Source organism: Electrona antarctica, assembly GCF_951216825.1.
Source record: "Electrona antarctica genome assembly, chromosome: 7".
NCBI classification, from domain to species: domain Eukaryota; kingdom Metazoa; phylum Chordata; class Actinopteri; order Myctophiformes; family Myctophidae; genus Electrona; species Electrona antarctica.
In genome coordinates this window covers 34,443,644-34,460,121 of record NC_136812.1, presented here as the reverse complement: position 1 = coordinate 34,460,121, position 16,478 = coordinate 34,443,644, and the positions used below count along the sequence as shown (strand labels likewise).

The 16,478-nt window shown below is 40.7% G+C and overlaps 1 protein-coding gene across 2 annotated transcripts in view; it reads right to left on the bottom strand.

Annotated features, from left to right (window-relative positions):
* rab6ba (RAB6B, member RAS oncogene family a) overlaps nt 1-16,220 on the bottom strand; it is an 88,145-nt gene extending 71,925 nt beyond the window's left edge. For both annotated transcript variants that reach the window (XR_013790497.1, XM_079506850.1), the window contains exon 1: nt 16,091-16,220. Coding sequence is in view for 1 of the 2 variants with exons in the window: in XM_079506850.1 (XP_079362976.1) it covers nt 16,091-16,160 (70 nt within the window). In the remaining variant the exon portion in view is untranslated. The remainder of the gene's footprint in view (nt 1-16,090) is intronic.
* Between the last annotated feature and the right edge of the window lie 258 nt (nt 16,221-16,478).

The window sequence follows — 16,478 nt, the reverse complement described above, 5'->3', positions numbered from 1 at the left end:
TCTCTACCTCAAACACTCTCCATCTATGCCTCTTTGTATCTTTCTCCACATTGTGCGTGAGCGCACACACGTGCACGCACACACACACACACACACACACACACACAGTGCGCACACACACTTTGTCTCTCTCTCTCTCATACTTTGCAGCTCTGTCTCATACCATTTCCTTTCCGGTCTGTCTCTGTACGACTCTACAGAGGTTCAGTCAGTGTGCTTGTCCATAACTACATAAACCTGGTCCGACGCTAAGGACAGACAGAAATGTGTTATTTGAATTCCTCTGACTGTAGCCAACTAACAGAGATGTTGGCTACTTAAGTCAGCTGCTAACTCCTTGTAGTTTGTACTGTAGGATTCTTTGACATTTTATTTGGAGCTCCTCTTTTAATAAGACTGTCACTAACTTCCTTTGTCTTTGCGAGGCTTTCACAGTTTTCACTGAAAGGAAGCAGACTAAATCCGACAGGGTGTCTCTACATCAGCGGCAGCGGGCAGATTTGCATTCCCGCCTCCTTAAGGCAGATAGAGTACAAGTGGAAGCTGTTTCTCTTGGGTGTCTCGGCGAGTACGCCCACTCGACTGTGCAACGTGGAGCTGTCAGCCCCCTGCTTGGTATTCCTGTGCTGGAGACCTGCTCCCACAGGACTCCTGTTTGAACGCACCTCATTAAAAAGTGAGCAAAATGCTATTATTTATATTGGAATTAAAAACATGCCATAAGAGCTGGATTTACAGTTATTAATAAAATAATTCTACTGGATAAGTCTGATTCTCTCTCTCTCTCTCTCTCTCGTCTCATATTTCTCTAGCTCAGTAATGTGCCACAGGCTTTATAGGCTGTACCTTCAGAACTCGCCTTTGCAGATCATTGCTATCTTTCCCAGTAAATCTTTTAATAAAGCGCTAGGCCTATATAAATCTGAACTCTTTATGTATGTGTGAATTTGAAGCAGACAGTATACATCCATTCCACAGGCTTTGTAAGGGGCACAGTGGATGAAATGTGACAGTAGAACAAGCATCCGAGCATACAGTAGCTTTGTATGCTCATACCAGGCTGCCAGGCTGAGAGACGGCATGCATGCATGCTTTAACCACTTAAACCCTACAGTATGCTTTGTTGACCGGGGTCCCCTCAAGGGTCTATACTTGGTTCATTGACTATTTTCACACAATATTTGCCCATTTCCCCCAAATGTTTGCCATTTGGGGAAAAATGGCAAATGCCCAGAATAGGTATGCTAGGGTTCAAGTGGTTAAAACAAGCTTGTTGGCCCCAAGGACATTTGAGCCCCCCCCCCCTCCCCAGTAATGGGCAGTTGAGTCGATCAATAGCAGATCAAAGCTGCCAGTGAGACGCTTCCCCCAATCCATCAAAGGAGACACGCCCTCGCTGGGCAGGTGCAATGAGACGTGAAATGAAAAAGACCCATAGTTATCTTTAGATGTGGCAAGTTCACTCTATATTAAAGCAACAAAGACCCTGCACTGGGATTATAACCTGTAGTAGACTTCAATACACACACACACACACACACACACACACACACACACACACACACACACACACACACACACACACACACACACACACACACACACACACACACACACACACACACACACACACACACACTCTGGTCTTTGTTCACACAACACACATGGGTCTCCAATTTGGGGCCAGTAAACTGGCATACTCGATTGACAACTACCCACCCATGCACAGCTGGCAAACAACAATTATAAAATTATCCCACTTCCCTCTTACTTGGAGAAGCATGTCAGCTGGATAGGGTGCACACTGTACTGTACAAGCCCATGTTCGTGCATTGTCCCTATTCATTAGGCCCACCCGTTTAAATCGTTACCACCAGCTGTACCGTGTGTCAAACTTCTGACCCCAGCAATTATGTGGCTGATAAAGATGAATGTTTACCGACCTCAAACTGGAGACCAGGAGTTTGCAAGGACAACTGAAAAAAGATCTAAACAATACAGCGGCAGCCTTTGTTGGAATTGTTACTAAATATTTGTTCTAAAAAACAACCCCTGTTTTGAACTCGTCGGTCAACGAAAGAAACCTGAAAGATGTTTTTGTTTTTTTGCCCCTTCTCAGGGCACTTGGATGCCCAACCACTACAGTGTAGCTTACACCTAGCGAAGATAGCATAAATGTAAATGAGTATTACACTGAATTGAGACAAAACAGTATTAGGCAAATGAGATCAGGGAATATGCTTGGCTACTTTCAAATAAATGTGTCTTTTGGTTTTCATGGAGTGGAGGAGTAAGACAAAGGCCCCATGTCCTCCTGGTGGGGGCTCCTCACTGGCAGGTGTGTTCAGTAGGATACAACACCAGTGACAACACACAATGTGAGTGGGGAGGAATCAATTGGCACGACTAAATTGGGGAGATAGATAAAGTGCCCCTCGGGGCACAGGTCTCCACCAGGCCAGGTCAGGTTGTGGCCTCCTGGTGGCGCTATAATAGGCCAATGTGAAAAGGGTGCCATTTCTTCTTACACCTTGGATGGCAATTGGATGATTTGAGGCATTTTGTTCCAAAAATGTGTTTTGTAAAAATCCACCTGTTGGTGGCGCTATAACAGGCCAATGTGAAAAGGGTGGGATATATTCCTCAGCCTAGTAGGAAAGTCTGTGAAAGATTTCCCGTAAATTGCATGCTGTGTTCATGATTTTTGTTCCAAACGGGCCAATCCTACAAACTTTGAAAGCCAATGTTAGCCAATTAGGATGGAATATGAAATATATGAAGGTAGAGGGGGGTACTAGGGGATGTCATACTGTGTGTCATAGGCTCAATATGTCAGTTTGTCACATTCAATAGATCCCGTGATTTTTTTGTGGCCAGATATAATTTCTTGGGGTCTAGTAGGACTAATACAAAAAAATATGGTGATTTTTTTTGTAAGAAAAAAAAAGACATATTTAGGGCCATGTTTGAATGCCCCCGCCCCCCTGTCAAAAAGAGCTAAAATCGCCAAAACGAAAGAAAGCAGCAAATGAAAAACAATTAACACTCATCTTTCATTTTCTCTAATAACAACCTAAAACATGAACCTTGGTTGAAAAAAACTAAAGTTGTCCTCTAAGTATTACAAAACTTCTGTAATTGTTGTTATCGATTGATAACATTTTCCAAAAGGTTTGGGGTATTTTATGCATGTTTCAGTAATCCCGAGGGGTTTGGTTGAACAAGGTCCTATCTATGCACTTTGTGACAATTTTTCTTATTAAGAATAAATTATAAATATACCTACATAAATGTTCCTAATATTAAATAATAGGCCCCAAATCAGAGACACCTGACAAAGCTCTGGTGCAACAGTAGATACAGCAATATAACTACACCAAAACAGAAAGCTATTAAAAAGACACAAGTCTATAACATCTTACAACCTAACAAATGTCAAAGAAGGGGCCTTTGTCTTGTCATCCGTTAATTTGAAGTGTTCCCACACAGCTGAGGTCTTTTGCCATTTTCCTTCAACAGCCATGGTGAACTGAAGCGCACATTGTTGAGTGAGGGACGTTACATGTCCAAGTCGGTATATTTTTATTGAAAGGTATATACATTATTATTCTATTTTGCAGTTAATCTCTATTTAGAGCCTACATCTTAACGTACATTTATGGTCACTTTTTGCCCTTTTTGAAAGTTTAAGAACTGGTCACTGTTGACTTCAATTGTTTGTGAGAACTGAGAAAGATAGATGATGAAGTTGAACGTTATCTAGTAACTTCCAGTAACTTCAGGATAACTTAGTTACTTGATAACAAAACTATTCATGATGTTTAAATTGGAAATGAGGGTGAGTAGATAATAGATATATATTATATAGATAGAAATATTTACATGTTGAGGTGAACTATTGCTTTAAATGTCTTTCCAATATTTACATTCTGTAAAGCAACAGCTACTGCTAGTGTTTCCCTACAACAGAACTTGTTATGATCTATGTAATGTTCACACTGCAGCTGCAACTCATTTTCAAACCTGTAATTTCCTTGATTACCTACCGACACAATACAGCAATCAGCTATATCCCTTAAAATGAGTAACCACTGTGCATGTCTTCCAGTGATGACATGACAGTGGACTGTATGGCCCTCTAGTCTAAATTAACTGACTGTATGGGATTATCTCCTCTAACAGAGAGACAAAGTGAGTTCAGCACCAGGGACAGAGGTTGGAAGCACAAGTGCAGAGCCCACCTGACAAATGCTCCATACAGCTGCTGTATCCAGCTGGGACATATGCAGTCACCAGGAGGCTTTTAGGAGAGAGTAGTTCATGTCTGTTGTGTGTTCCCCCTAGTGGGAACCTTGTGCAGAAGGGGAAGGTCTCCTTCTGGCTAATTGTTCAAAGGATGGCTGTTATGGGCAGATTTTGTCAAACCTGATGGAGAATTCTGTTTATTAATCTCCCTGTTATTTTGCCTTGGATATCGGACTTGTATTTTTGTTTTGTTTCATTATGCAACATAATACTGTAAGTCTTCACCATACTTCAATATAGGCTACACACACACACTCATCTCGTATGAGGCTCTATGAACACATTCATTAGGAGAGGGACAAATTGAAAACCAGTTCAAAGTCCAAAGGCAAACCATTGTACCACAGAATTCTGCAGTGAGTTCTGGAATAGGTTTAGTTAAAAGAAATGCTTATCCATTCACTGGGTATAAACAGCTGAGCCAACATAAAAATGCAAATACGTCAATATTCCTCTGCAACCTAAAGCAGTGTTGACTCACAACAGAGCAAGTGTGAGGCAAGCTTCCAACAATTCCCTTACTGACGATTATGAGTGGGGTTTTTTCTGGCATGATGTTTTCTGATATATGAATGATATATTTATTTATAGGCTGGCAAATTCTTGACAGAGCCCTTTGTCTATAAATATGTTATTTTTCCCTAACTCAAGTGGATGGTGGAGTCTGTACCGCAACTATAACGACAATAACAGTGAATATATTGCTGCATTACTTTTGAGAGTGATTTAATTATATTACCGACAGAAATTATAGAAACACTGACAGCCAATCAAAATATATCCGAATTCACAGGAAACACAACACATAACTGACGTTCAGCACGTTTACAGGACTATGAGAACTACGGTTGATCAGTGTGCATGCACACACCTTTATCATTATCATTACGGTTGATCAGTGTGCATGCACACACCTTTATCATTATCAATATAGTAGTACAGTAGATCACAGTAGTAGATCAAGGTAATATAGATCATTCTTGTGTGGATGACCTATTTAGGCTATAATTCTATTTTTGAGTGGTGTAAACCACTCCTACAACTGGCTTTGTTAGTTTACGTGTCTGTCTGTTTGTCTGTCTGTCTGTTCGTACCAAAAAATGAGCATGGTTGCTATGGTCACACAGTTCACACGGGTGTGATTTCATTACGTCAGACATTACGTCAGACCACAGCTGATGATCAGTCTATATAAGACCTTACACCACTCAGTTCACACGGGTGTGATTTTTATTAGTTACCCAGGGCCCCAGGCCCAGGGTCACACATTTGCTGTAACCATGTCATAAACAGTATACTAATGGGGAGTAAAATAGATATTGCGGTGGCCAGGTGGCCTTATGGTCATTCTATCGTGCCACATTTTTAAACTAGAGAGGCTTTCCAGCATGTAGTGCATAGTGCATTGGTTCTCAATGTGGGGTCTTACGGGTCTATAACTCTGAGAGTGTACAAACAGAAAGTAATTCTGGTAATTCCTTTCTACACTCTCAATTTCTACACTCTCAGAGTTACAGACCTGTAAGGGTCCAGACATTGAGAAACAGTGCACAGAGGTTTGGTACTGGCAGAAACCAAGAAGCACCATCACCACAGGAAAAATATAAAAACAAACGCTTTCAGAATTTTAGCACAATATCAATAAAAACAACAGACCACAGATTACTCTCACTAGCTGCTGAATAAAATGGGTATCGATATCAATTCACACAATTGGAAATACACTGCAAGGCTGAGGTGTAGTTCAATAACTTTACCAACCCACTATTCTGAGGTTCAGAAGGCTGGAACGGATCGAAGCAAAAAAAGAAAGATCTTGTCATTTAAATGCAAAGCAGAAAAGCAAAGGTGGCACAAAGGAGGCTGTTTATAAAGCATATGGCTAGTTTTCAGATGGAGTATTTTTTTGGAGCGGAGAAATTATAGTCTATAGGGATATGATGTCTGAGAGATTCACAGCAAAAAGGGGGAAGTAAAAAGCTCACAACTCTCAACTTTGTAGATTGGCTATTTTCAGTGTGTGACACTGCCATATGACAGAGTCAGGCTTAAAACAAACAAATCCTGGCCGCTGATGTTTGCACTGTCTACACATCTCGTACATAGATAACAGCCATTCAAAGGACAACAGACTCCGAAACATAGAGTTGGACTATTTCCAAAACCAGTTATGATGATGGCACCAGCATACACTTTTTATTATTATTAATTATTATGGAGAGCTTATTTAGTTGCCTTAAATTCTCCCAAACCACAATATATAACATCTCAAAGAAACTGGTGGGAACTGTCACACTTTCCAGAGAATTGGATCTCAAGCCACAAATACATCACATACTGTATCAATCAACTCAAAATAATAGCTCTCCAAGATTCTCACATCTCAAAACAAATAATCTACTGTAGGAACAATGATTGCAAACAAACCCAATCAACAATAATATACTGTACTGTTAGTAATTTTCCATCTCATCTCATCAACAAATGGATGTGCAATTGAATTGGCAACAAATTTGAAGCACATCAAAAAGTACAGTAAGTACAGTACTTTAGTAAGTCTGATATAAATACATCATACAACATTTTTAACTAATTTACCTCTTGTCCATAAACAATGGATCAACAATTTAAAAGCACTCAAGCAGTATGTTAGTAGGTACAAAAGGAGCCATGTGATGACTTGTGCCTAACCTATTGAATCAAAATAGAGGTGTACAGTATTATGTGGTTTATAGGGAGAAATATGTCATTCCCTGTCCAACCGAGTTTAATTTACTCCGAAAGCTGTTGCCTGGAGACACAGTGATTGATGTATTAGATTAGGAACCAGACCCAACTCTGTAGCGTATTGGTCCAGTGATTCAGCAATATTCTGAAGCCAATAATACTGTGTGTTATAGCACTGAGAAAGGGAGGATGGCATTTGGATTCAGTGAACAAAATCTGATAGCAGACAGACATGCTGATGCTCCAAACCAAATGCACCCGTCTGTTTGTCTGCGGAGAAATGAAGCATGCAACAGGGGGATTACCTCCAAACAATTGGCTTTTAGAAATCACAGGGCAAGTACCAAGCACTGCTGCTCCCTTAAAAAATATATATATATATATATATATATATATATATATATATATATATATTTCTGGACCATCACATTTTTTTCAGAAAAAACGTAGTGTAAAAGAAACCTACGGTTGAGGGCGGTAATATTTGTCATGTTCTAACAAAGACCCTGTTAATTCTTTAAAATAGCTAATTTTTCAGTTTAGCTTCAGCTTTGGCCAGTGAAGCTATCCAGACTTGTCCCTCCATGCAGTGCGGAGGATATGGAGGATATGGAGAGAAGCTGCCAGAAGCAGACATCCTGACAGCTCATTCAACATTCTGTCTGCATGAAAGGTTGCCCATTTAATTAATCTGGAAGACGTTCTCTGATGATTCTTCTGCCTCCACAGAATACCACGCCAGGTTTCCCTTTAGACAAAGCTTAGAATTGTGAAAATATGCCAATGTTTCACTTCATACACCATTTGACTTGGCTTTTACAAGTTAAACTAAATTCTGGGTGGAACATTGTTCTTGGAGAAGACATTTGGAGTAGACAGAAAAAAGCTGTCCAGTACAATTGTAACTCAGGTTTGTTTTGACTAAGAATAGAAGTGGTTAATAAACGTATACAGCATTTGTGCAACTTGAAGCTCTATAGCATTTTGTGTTGGTCAGTTATGTGGTATTATGAAAATAATAAAAAACAAGAACAAAAAAAACATTTAAATGGAAATGGCATCAAATACATTATATTTAGGGGAGTGACTTTCTAGGGTCCTGCAAGTAACCAAGCATGACAGTGATCATCACCCCACTCCAACCATTACCACTGGCAAATGTACAGTAGCCTTACCACTGGCACATGTACAGTAGCTTATTTCAAACAGCTTCCCTGCCCCCGACACACTTACTTGAGTCATTCATGAACATTAATAAATGATAGCAACAGACCTGGCGGGATTCATGCCTGCCTGAGCACCAGCTGCAATTATGCCAGACATGTCAGGAAGATAGACTTGCATCACATCAGAGAGGGAGAGGGAGAGGGAGAGGGAGAGAGATAGAGAGAGAGAGAGAGAGAGAGACAGAGAGAGAGACAGAGGGAGAGAGGGCCTGGGGACTTGGGGTGCAAGAAATAATGTGTTTTTAATCCTAAAACACTGCATCGATTCAGCAATGTAACATAATTGATAATCGAAGCCTAATGCTGTATATAATATAGATACAGTATGTTGTTCAGTATATTGGACTGCTTGTATTGATTGATGAAAAACTTGCCATGTTCCGCAGTAATATAGAAAAGTGTGATGCATCGTAGAATCAAATCAAATCAAATCGTTACCTGGTGAATCGTAATCGAATTGAATCGTAGGAGCATATTTGTTGTTTTTTAGGTGAGCTAGCCCCTCCTATGCTCAGCTTTCCGGATGTGTGAAAGCAAACATTGGCTTGTGATTGGCTCATCACCCCATAGCAATGATTTGATTGGCTAAGCAAAGTACATATTTGAAGATAAAAGTGAGGGCGGAAATTCCGGAAAAGTGAAGACGTCAAAAGTGATTGGCCGGAATGACATTTGTGATGATTTGAATGGCTGAGCACGGAATGTGATGTATGATGATGTATGATGATAAGAGCGCCCCTCACTTCACACAAGTGTGATTTCTTTTTTCATGTTGAAATATTAAAGAATACCTCAAATTGCCAGGTATTGTTGTACTTTAATATATTTTGATGAGAAATATGTTTTACGGAATTTATTGCGACCGAAGGTCGCAGTTAACTATAGAATCGTGTTTTTTGTCACTCAAAATCCCCATACATGGACGTTTTTTGTCACTCAAAATCCCCATACATGGGGAAACTCTAGACGGGCCTGCCCCAAAGTTATTAGTGCAGCCGCGCCCGGCAGCCGGCGAAAACTTAAGGCCCAGCCTTACCTGGGCCCTCATCAAACCCTGTACACTCAAGACACTGCCCCCGCTGCCACCCTTAGATCTCCATATATGGAGCTGACCTGTTCTTGAAATTCCATATGTTGATCTGACCTCATCAAACCCTGTACACTCAAGACACGCTCCATATGGCCAGTGCATGCCCTAAAGGGCGAGGTCGCTTCTCGCCCTCAGGCATTACACTGGTTATATACAGTATATCAGGTAAAATATACCTGGTTTAGTGATGGTGTGAAAATTGAGGTTTAGTGTTATAGGGTTAAAGATCACACTCGTGTGAAGTGAGGAGCACCCACTGTATTTATATCGGCCACATGACGTCTTACGTTGTCATTTAGTGCCATAAACAAACATTAAAGTCCATAGACTTGGCTGGCAAACAATTTACGTCATAAGTGCTCTAACAAACAATGTAATAGTCCATAGACTTGGTCACTTGGCTGGCAAACGATTTACGTCATAAGATTGTCCTCAATGTCCATTGACTTGGCTGCCAAACGATTTATTAAGTGCTCTAAACAAACTACAAAATTCAAACGGTAACACTTTATATTAAGGTCGTCTTTATAATGCATTATTGCTCATTTATAATGCATTATAATGTGCTTATAAGGCATTATAATCTAGCTGTCACTAGATCCTGTAGGTTTACACACGACGAATTAGACCGTTCCTCACCCAGGAGTCAGCCCAGCTCCTAATCCAGACAACAGTCTTGTCAAAACTTGACTATTGTAACTCCCTCCTTACTGGCCTACCGGCATGTGCACTTAAGCCCCTCCAACTGATCCAAAATGCCGCAGCCCGCTTGGTCCTCAACCAGCCAAAATTCTCACACGTCACCCCCCTTCTCCGCTCCCTCCATTGGCTCCCGGTTGCTGCCCGCACAGAATACAAAACTCTGATGCTGGCATTCAAAGCAACCAAAGGCATGGCCCCCCCATATCTCACAAGTATGATCGTACCCTACAAACCCTCCCGCGCACTCAGATCAGCCAACGCAGGGAAGCTGGAGGTACCTTCACTAAAAACGCCGGGACAACGCTCCACACGTTCCAAACTCTTCTCCCTTCTGGCTCCAAAACTATGGAATGCACTTCCCATCACAGTCAGAACTGCAGCCTCACTCCCAATCTTCCGCCGTAGTCTGAAAACCCACCTCTTCAGACTCCACCATGGCCCGTAGCACTTGCCCTAGCCTAGCCCCTTAGATAACACATTATGTAGACTTAGATAGTATTTTAAACAGACTTATAGCTTGTTACGTAGACAGCTATAGAATTGCACTTTATGTAGTCATAGCACTTTATAGTACACATGTATAATATATTATATAGTATAGTATGTATAGTTAACATAGATACTCCACTGTTACGTTCTTAGTTTACGCATGATTCATGATAACTACTTTTTATATATGTGATGTATGCCATGCTTTTGTTATTGCTTGATGTAAGTCGCTCTGGATTAAGAGCGTCTGCTAAATGCCTAAATTGTAAATTGTAAATTGTATAACACTCGTTATAAATGTTTATAATCACCTTTATAACATATTATAATGCATTATTATGCTCAGTGGAACAGCACATTATAACTATTATAACTTAGGTGGTTATAAAGGCACATAGAGAAGTGCTGTAATGTCTGTGTCATAATGCATTATAACCATTGTGTTTATTAATTGGAATAATGTCTTATAAACATCAATAATATGCTATAGCAGGACTTTGAGACCTTTAAGTAAAGTGGCAACATTCTTTAATGGTTATTAGCAGTTGTATCATTTTATAATACCCTATAGCATGACTTTGTGGCCTTTAAGTAAAGTGACAAAACTTTGTATAATATGCTATAGCATATTATTGGTGTTTGTAAGACATTATTCCATTTAATAAACACATTGGTTATAATGCATTATGACACACACATTACAGCACTTCTCTATGTGCCTTTATAACCACCTTATGTTATGATAGTTAGTTATAATGTGCTGTTCCACTGAGCATAATAATGCATTATGACCAGCACTTATAATATGTTATAAACGTGGTTATAAGTTGTTATACATGATTACAAACATTTATAACGAGTGTTATAATGCCTTAGCACATTATAATGCATTATAAATGAGCTATAATGCATTATAAAGGCGACCTTAATATAAAGTGTTACCATTCAAGGTACTACAAATCCCATAGACTTCATGGCTGCCATATGACGTAACTTCTATTCGACAAAAATACAGAAAATAGCAAATAGCAGAACTTGTATGCCAATACTGTAGAGCTTAAGTGGGTACTCACTACTCAGACTAATTGAATTGTAGCGTATTGGTCCAGTGATTCAGCTGTGAAGAATACAAATTCTATTCAATTGTTTTAGCGTTGATATACAGTATATAAAAAATATAAATAAGAAAATGTATTTGATCAATCGAAAATGCAATCAATGTAATAAACACAAAGAAAATAATCGATAGTTGCCTAGAGAGGACCATGAGGTTCAAACCATGAGGCTGCCACTGTGGTACCACTGAATGGATGCATGGGAGGCTGAGAAAGCCTAGTCCTCGTGCTGCTGGGCTGTGTGCTCTGTGTGATAATAACAGTCTCTGTCCTGTAACCTTATCTCCCTCAGACTGTCTAGGACCGCTCAGTCAGTCACATAACCTTTATTATTTCATCTCAGGGTCTCCATCAGTGCTTTTAACTACTGTAACCCAGACGATTTGCAGCAGTGAAGTCAGTGGTTATTTTGTAAAAATGCCAATTTTGCAATCCTGTCTGATAGGCCGTGAGAGACAGAAATAGGGCGGGGCAATAAATCAATATCTTGGTATGATTGTAGATATCGTCTGGGATGTTGGATATCGTAATATTGTGGCAAACGTGTTGTCTTTTCCTGGTTTTAATCACTTAAGCCTTTAAAATATTAAGAAAAAAATAGAACATTTTTAAAAGGAAATGTATATTATCGTCACAATACGATATGGTCACAATATTAATATGGTCACAATATAAATGAGATATTCTTCCCGACATTTAATGTCAACTTGATTGGACGACATTACAAGTAAGTAACAATCGAAAAAAGAAAGAAAGAGGGGGTTAGGCCCTTTTCCACAGCACCAGAATGGTTAACACCCTGAGCGGAATAAACAGAGTTCTCCGTCCTAGTAATGCTCGACACTCAGGACGGAGATTAATAAAAGGACCGCCCAACAGACGCACCACAGGCTGGGAGCGTCTGTTGGGCAACATTCAATATAATTTCCGGTTGGGACGTCATCCAAAATCCCCCCCCCCATTTTAGCGGATCAGATCGAAAATCTTAAAACGTGAATAACTCTTGATCTAAATCATTCTGTCCAATTCTAATCAAAGATTATGTTTTAGGCGGGCCATCACGGTCCCATCGCTAGTCGCGTTAGAATTAATTAAATCGATGGGCGTCCTGATTTAATGGTTTCAAATTCCATTTGGCTCTGTTTGATTGGTTCCCACCTTGCCCAGGTTGTAGGTTGAAGAACCGTGGCCAGCCAAACAGATCTGGTGGGAATTAATGATATTCAATTATTGGTTTTAGGCCTTGTGGTGGGAAATCGGTCGAAAGTAAACACAAAATGCACAGAATATTTACTGCAAAACAGTTACATTTCCAAATCCACAACTATTCATAGAAGACTACGGTCGTTGAAACCTATAGTATAGACACTATAGGACATGTATACAGTCATGCAATTGCTAAATTGTGATTCATTTTACACCTACAACTGCTGTTTAAACCTTTCAAGTGTGCACCAACTCCACACCTACTTGAAACTTCAGGCAGCCACTCTGTCACAGCGCACAGCGGCAAAGCTGAACTTTCTCAACTTTGACACTTTTTTTGCTGGTTCCACCTCCTGCCATGGTGGGAAAGCAGTGGTCACTCCCCTCTTTAGTCAAGGCATTGATTTGAAACTCACCGCTTTCTCAGAACGCAGAAGTGAAATACCTGCTGCTGGTGTGAATTTGGTGTTAATTTCATGCAGAAACCCACTGCAGCAAAAAGTCACTGTATGTAACAAAAGAAATCGAGGGTGGAAGTACTCCTGTAAAGTACTACTGTAAAGTAGCTTACAAGGCACATCCACATATGCTAATCATCAGATTCCATTTGCCATTCCTTCAGTCTTTAGACAAACATTGATAAATGAGTTCAAAGTGCTAATAGAGAGCCTAGTCCTCAGGCAATGTAATTCATTAAGTCATTACCCTATTTTATTTGTGTTTTAAGAAAATGTACTCATCAATAATTCAAGATCTTCTGTCAGTTGCAATCAGTTTCTGTCTTTACACAGTATAAAGTAGACCATAATTATAAGCATGGAGGTCGCTATTTTCACATCCAAAGGCCAAGTGCTTACTACATTTACATAACTACTGCAGTAGTCTATTGTCAGAGTTCTTGGAGGCCAGTCTATGTCAGCCATATGACATATTAGCCTCTCAAGCCAGACAGCTCTTCCACAAACTTGCAACAGTCGCAACAGGTCGCAACAGGAAAATCAGTTTGTCGTTTGACTCGTTTCCGTTCACAAAAACACATTAAAATATACCATTTGTGCTAAGCAGCAAGTTAGACAGGCTTGACTAATTTGATTTAAGTAGGACTTATGTACAGTATGCGACTGCAGAGGCAAAACGGAAGTGGTGGAGATGCAAGACATCCACTTTATTTTCTAAGCATGTTCAGCAGTTCCAATGCACAGACTAGAGTACAGACATTTTGATGGAAGTATTTGAAAATTGTGTGATGTCAACACAACATATTCATATACACAATATCATCTTGATGATAGTGTTGTTTGTACTGTAGTTGTCTGCAGGCGTGTGCCCGTCATTTGCGCCATTTCACACTGCATTTTTTTAAATTAATGTATGCATTTATTTATTTTACTCTGCACTCCCTTGGTGCATCAACCATAGTAGTACACATAGCAATTGTGAACATGACTGTTTGGACGCCTTTGGACGGTTCCCAAGATATGTGAAAGAGTCAGACAGAAACACACACACACACACACACACAGAATTGTGGAAATAGTCTGGATTTTCGGTGATGAGGTGACCACCGCTCCGGTGATGAGGTGACCACCGGAGCTGAAATAACGTTGAGCGGTGGTGAGTAAAAACAGAGAGAAGGGCTGGAGCGGTGGCGGTGGTTTGCTCTTCACCGCGGCTCGTGACGTCATGTTGTAGTTCGGTGGTCACCCCACCACCAGAAATCCAGACTATGAATGAGCCTTTAGCCTGAGCTACCTGACTTTGAAATCTGTCCCTCTCTTGGGTCGTTTATGTCTCGATTATCAAATTACTCACATCCCGCTTAGGGATCACACGTGAGCTTTAGCCGCCGTTTACAAAAATCTGATTTGTCTCCCAAACATCATTAAAATAAGACCTGGTTGCAAAAGGGGTGAAGTGGCCCTTTAAGAAGGTTTCAGACTGGTCTTGATGTGTCATAATGAGTGACTCAAAGCATACTGTATCTTCTGTGACTGGAAGCGTTTCCTGGCACACTGGGGGTTCTCTATAAATCACTGTAATATTAGCTCCACCCCAAGACTGGGAGGTTGGGGGTTCAATCCCCCGAAAAAAGGCACCCAATGCCTCCCTGCTTGGCACTTTTTTGGGGGGGTAAGTCGATCCATGCGACATACTAGCCCCCTGGACACAGAAAAAGAAAATCTCTACAATTTCCCACCCAACATATAGACCCAGAGATAATGAACAGAATGTGTGCAGAATAAAGGGAACCTTTCTACTGTAAAGGAAGGGTGTGGACGGATCATCTTGGGATGGACGGAGATGGAGGCAGAGATGATGAATCATAGATGAGCTGCATGTCTCACATAAACAAACAGTCATAGGCTATTTGGAATATTGTATGATTTTTTCAAGGTATACATAGGCTGACACTTTATTTCATACAGTATAGGCAAATTTTAAAAAAATAACTTAGTCATCCTGACTGAGCAAGCACAATGAATGAAACAATACCGGGCCAGAGAGACTGCTGCAGCTACACAAGTTATCACATCACACACACACTCACTGACACAGCCTGGGTGTGTCTCTCCACACACACACACACACACACACACACACACACACACACATACACGGTGGTGGTATTAATCACATTTGGAGTCTCACGCATCTTCCTCTGGGCAAAATGAAATATAATTGTCGCGTTAATTTGCATGCAAATGCCGAGAAGGTAAATGGTTTTGCAACTGGAATGCGGATTAAATGCTCCCAACTAGCCTATGTGGATCTGGATCACAACCTGATATTGAGCTCTGGGTGGAATCATTAAAATAGTTTTAGAACCAGGTTAGTGCCGTTAAAACAAGTGCCGTTTTAATTTCCACTGGGAAACTTAAAACTGTGTATACTAGCCTTCAACTCACACTCCCCCAGTCTACTGTGCGGTGCTTTTATCTTGTGTTCAATAATGTTAATATTAAAAGGTCCCCTCCTATGAGACAGTAACATAACATAATGAAAACTTCTGTTACGACATCTCAACTATTTCTTTCGCCATGGAGTTTCTAGATAGAGATGAAGTTGCAGATGGAGATGACAGATGAAGATGCTATGCAGCAGGTGCATCGCATCGCGCATCACAATCAAAACGGCAAAAGCCTAAATGTATGCTCCGTAGCGCGCCGCAGATCTACAAGCACAAGTATACTTTTAACTTACTATAGGATTGAGCTGTGTCGTTCACTTACCACTCTGCTCCCCCAGAAAGACCAGTTTGAATTTTCTTAACGGGTTCCCAAAGTCGCTACCCACTGACATGTTGGGGGACGCGTCTGAAGGATCTGACGGCAAGCCTGAAGATGAAACGTTGAGCTTCCACCAGTTTATTATTGTATTTTTGGGGATGTTGTAAACCCGACGCCGTGCTGATGGGAATGGACTGAACGCTGCCTGCCTTCCTGCCTGGCTGCTGCTGTTAGTTTAGGACTCGAGCTCCAAGCCTTTCGTGTTGCGTGTGTGTGTATGTGTGTGTGTGTGGGGTTCGGCGCATGCGCGGCCTCTCCTCGTTCTCCGATTAACTGTCAACCCAGCCTGCCTGAAATTTCTATAATATGACGTCATCATGTGAAAAAAAAG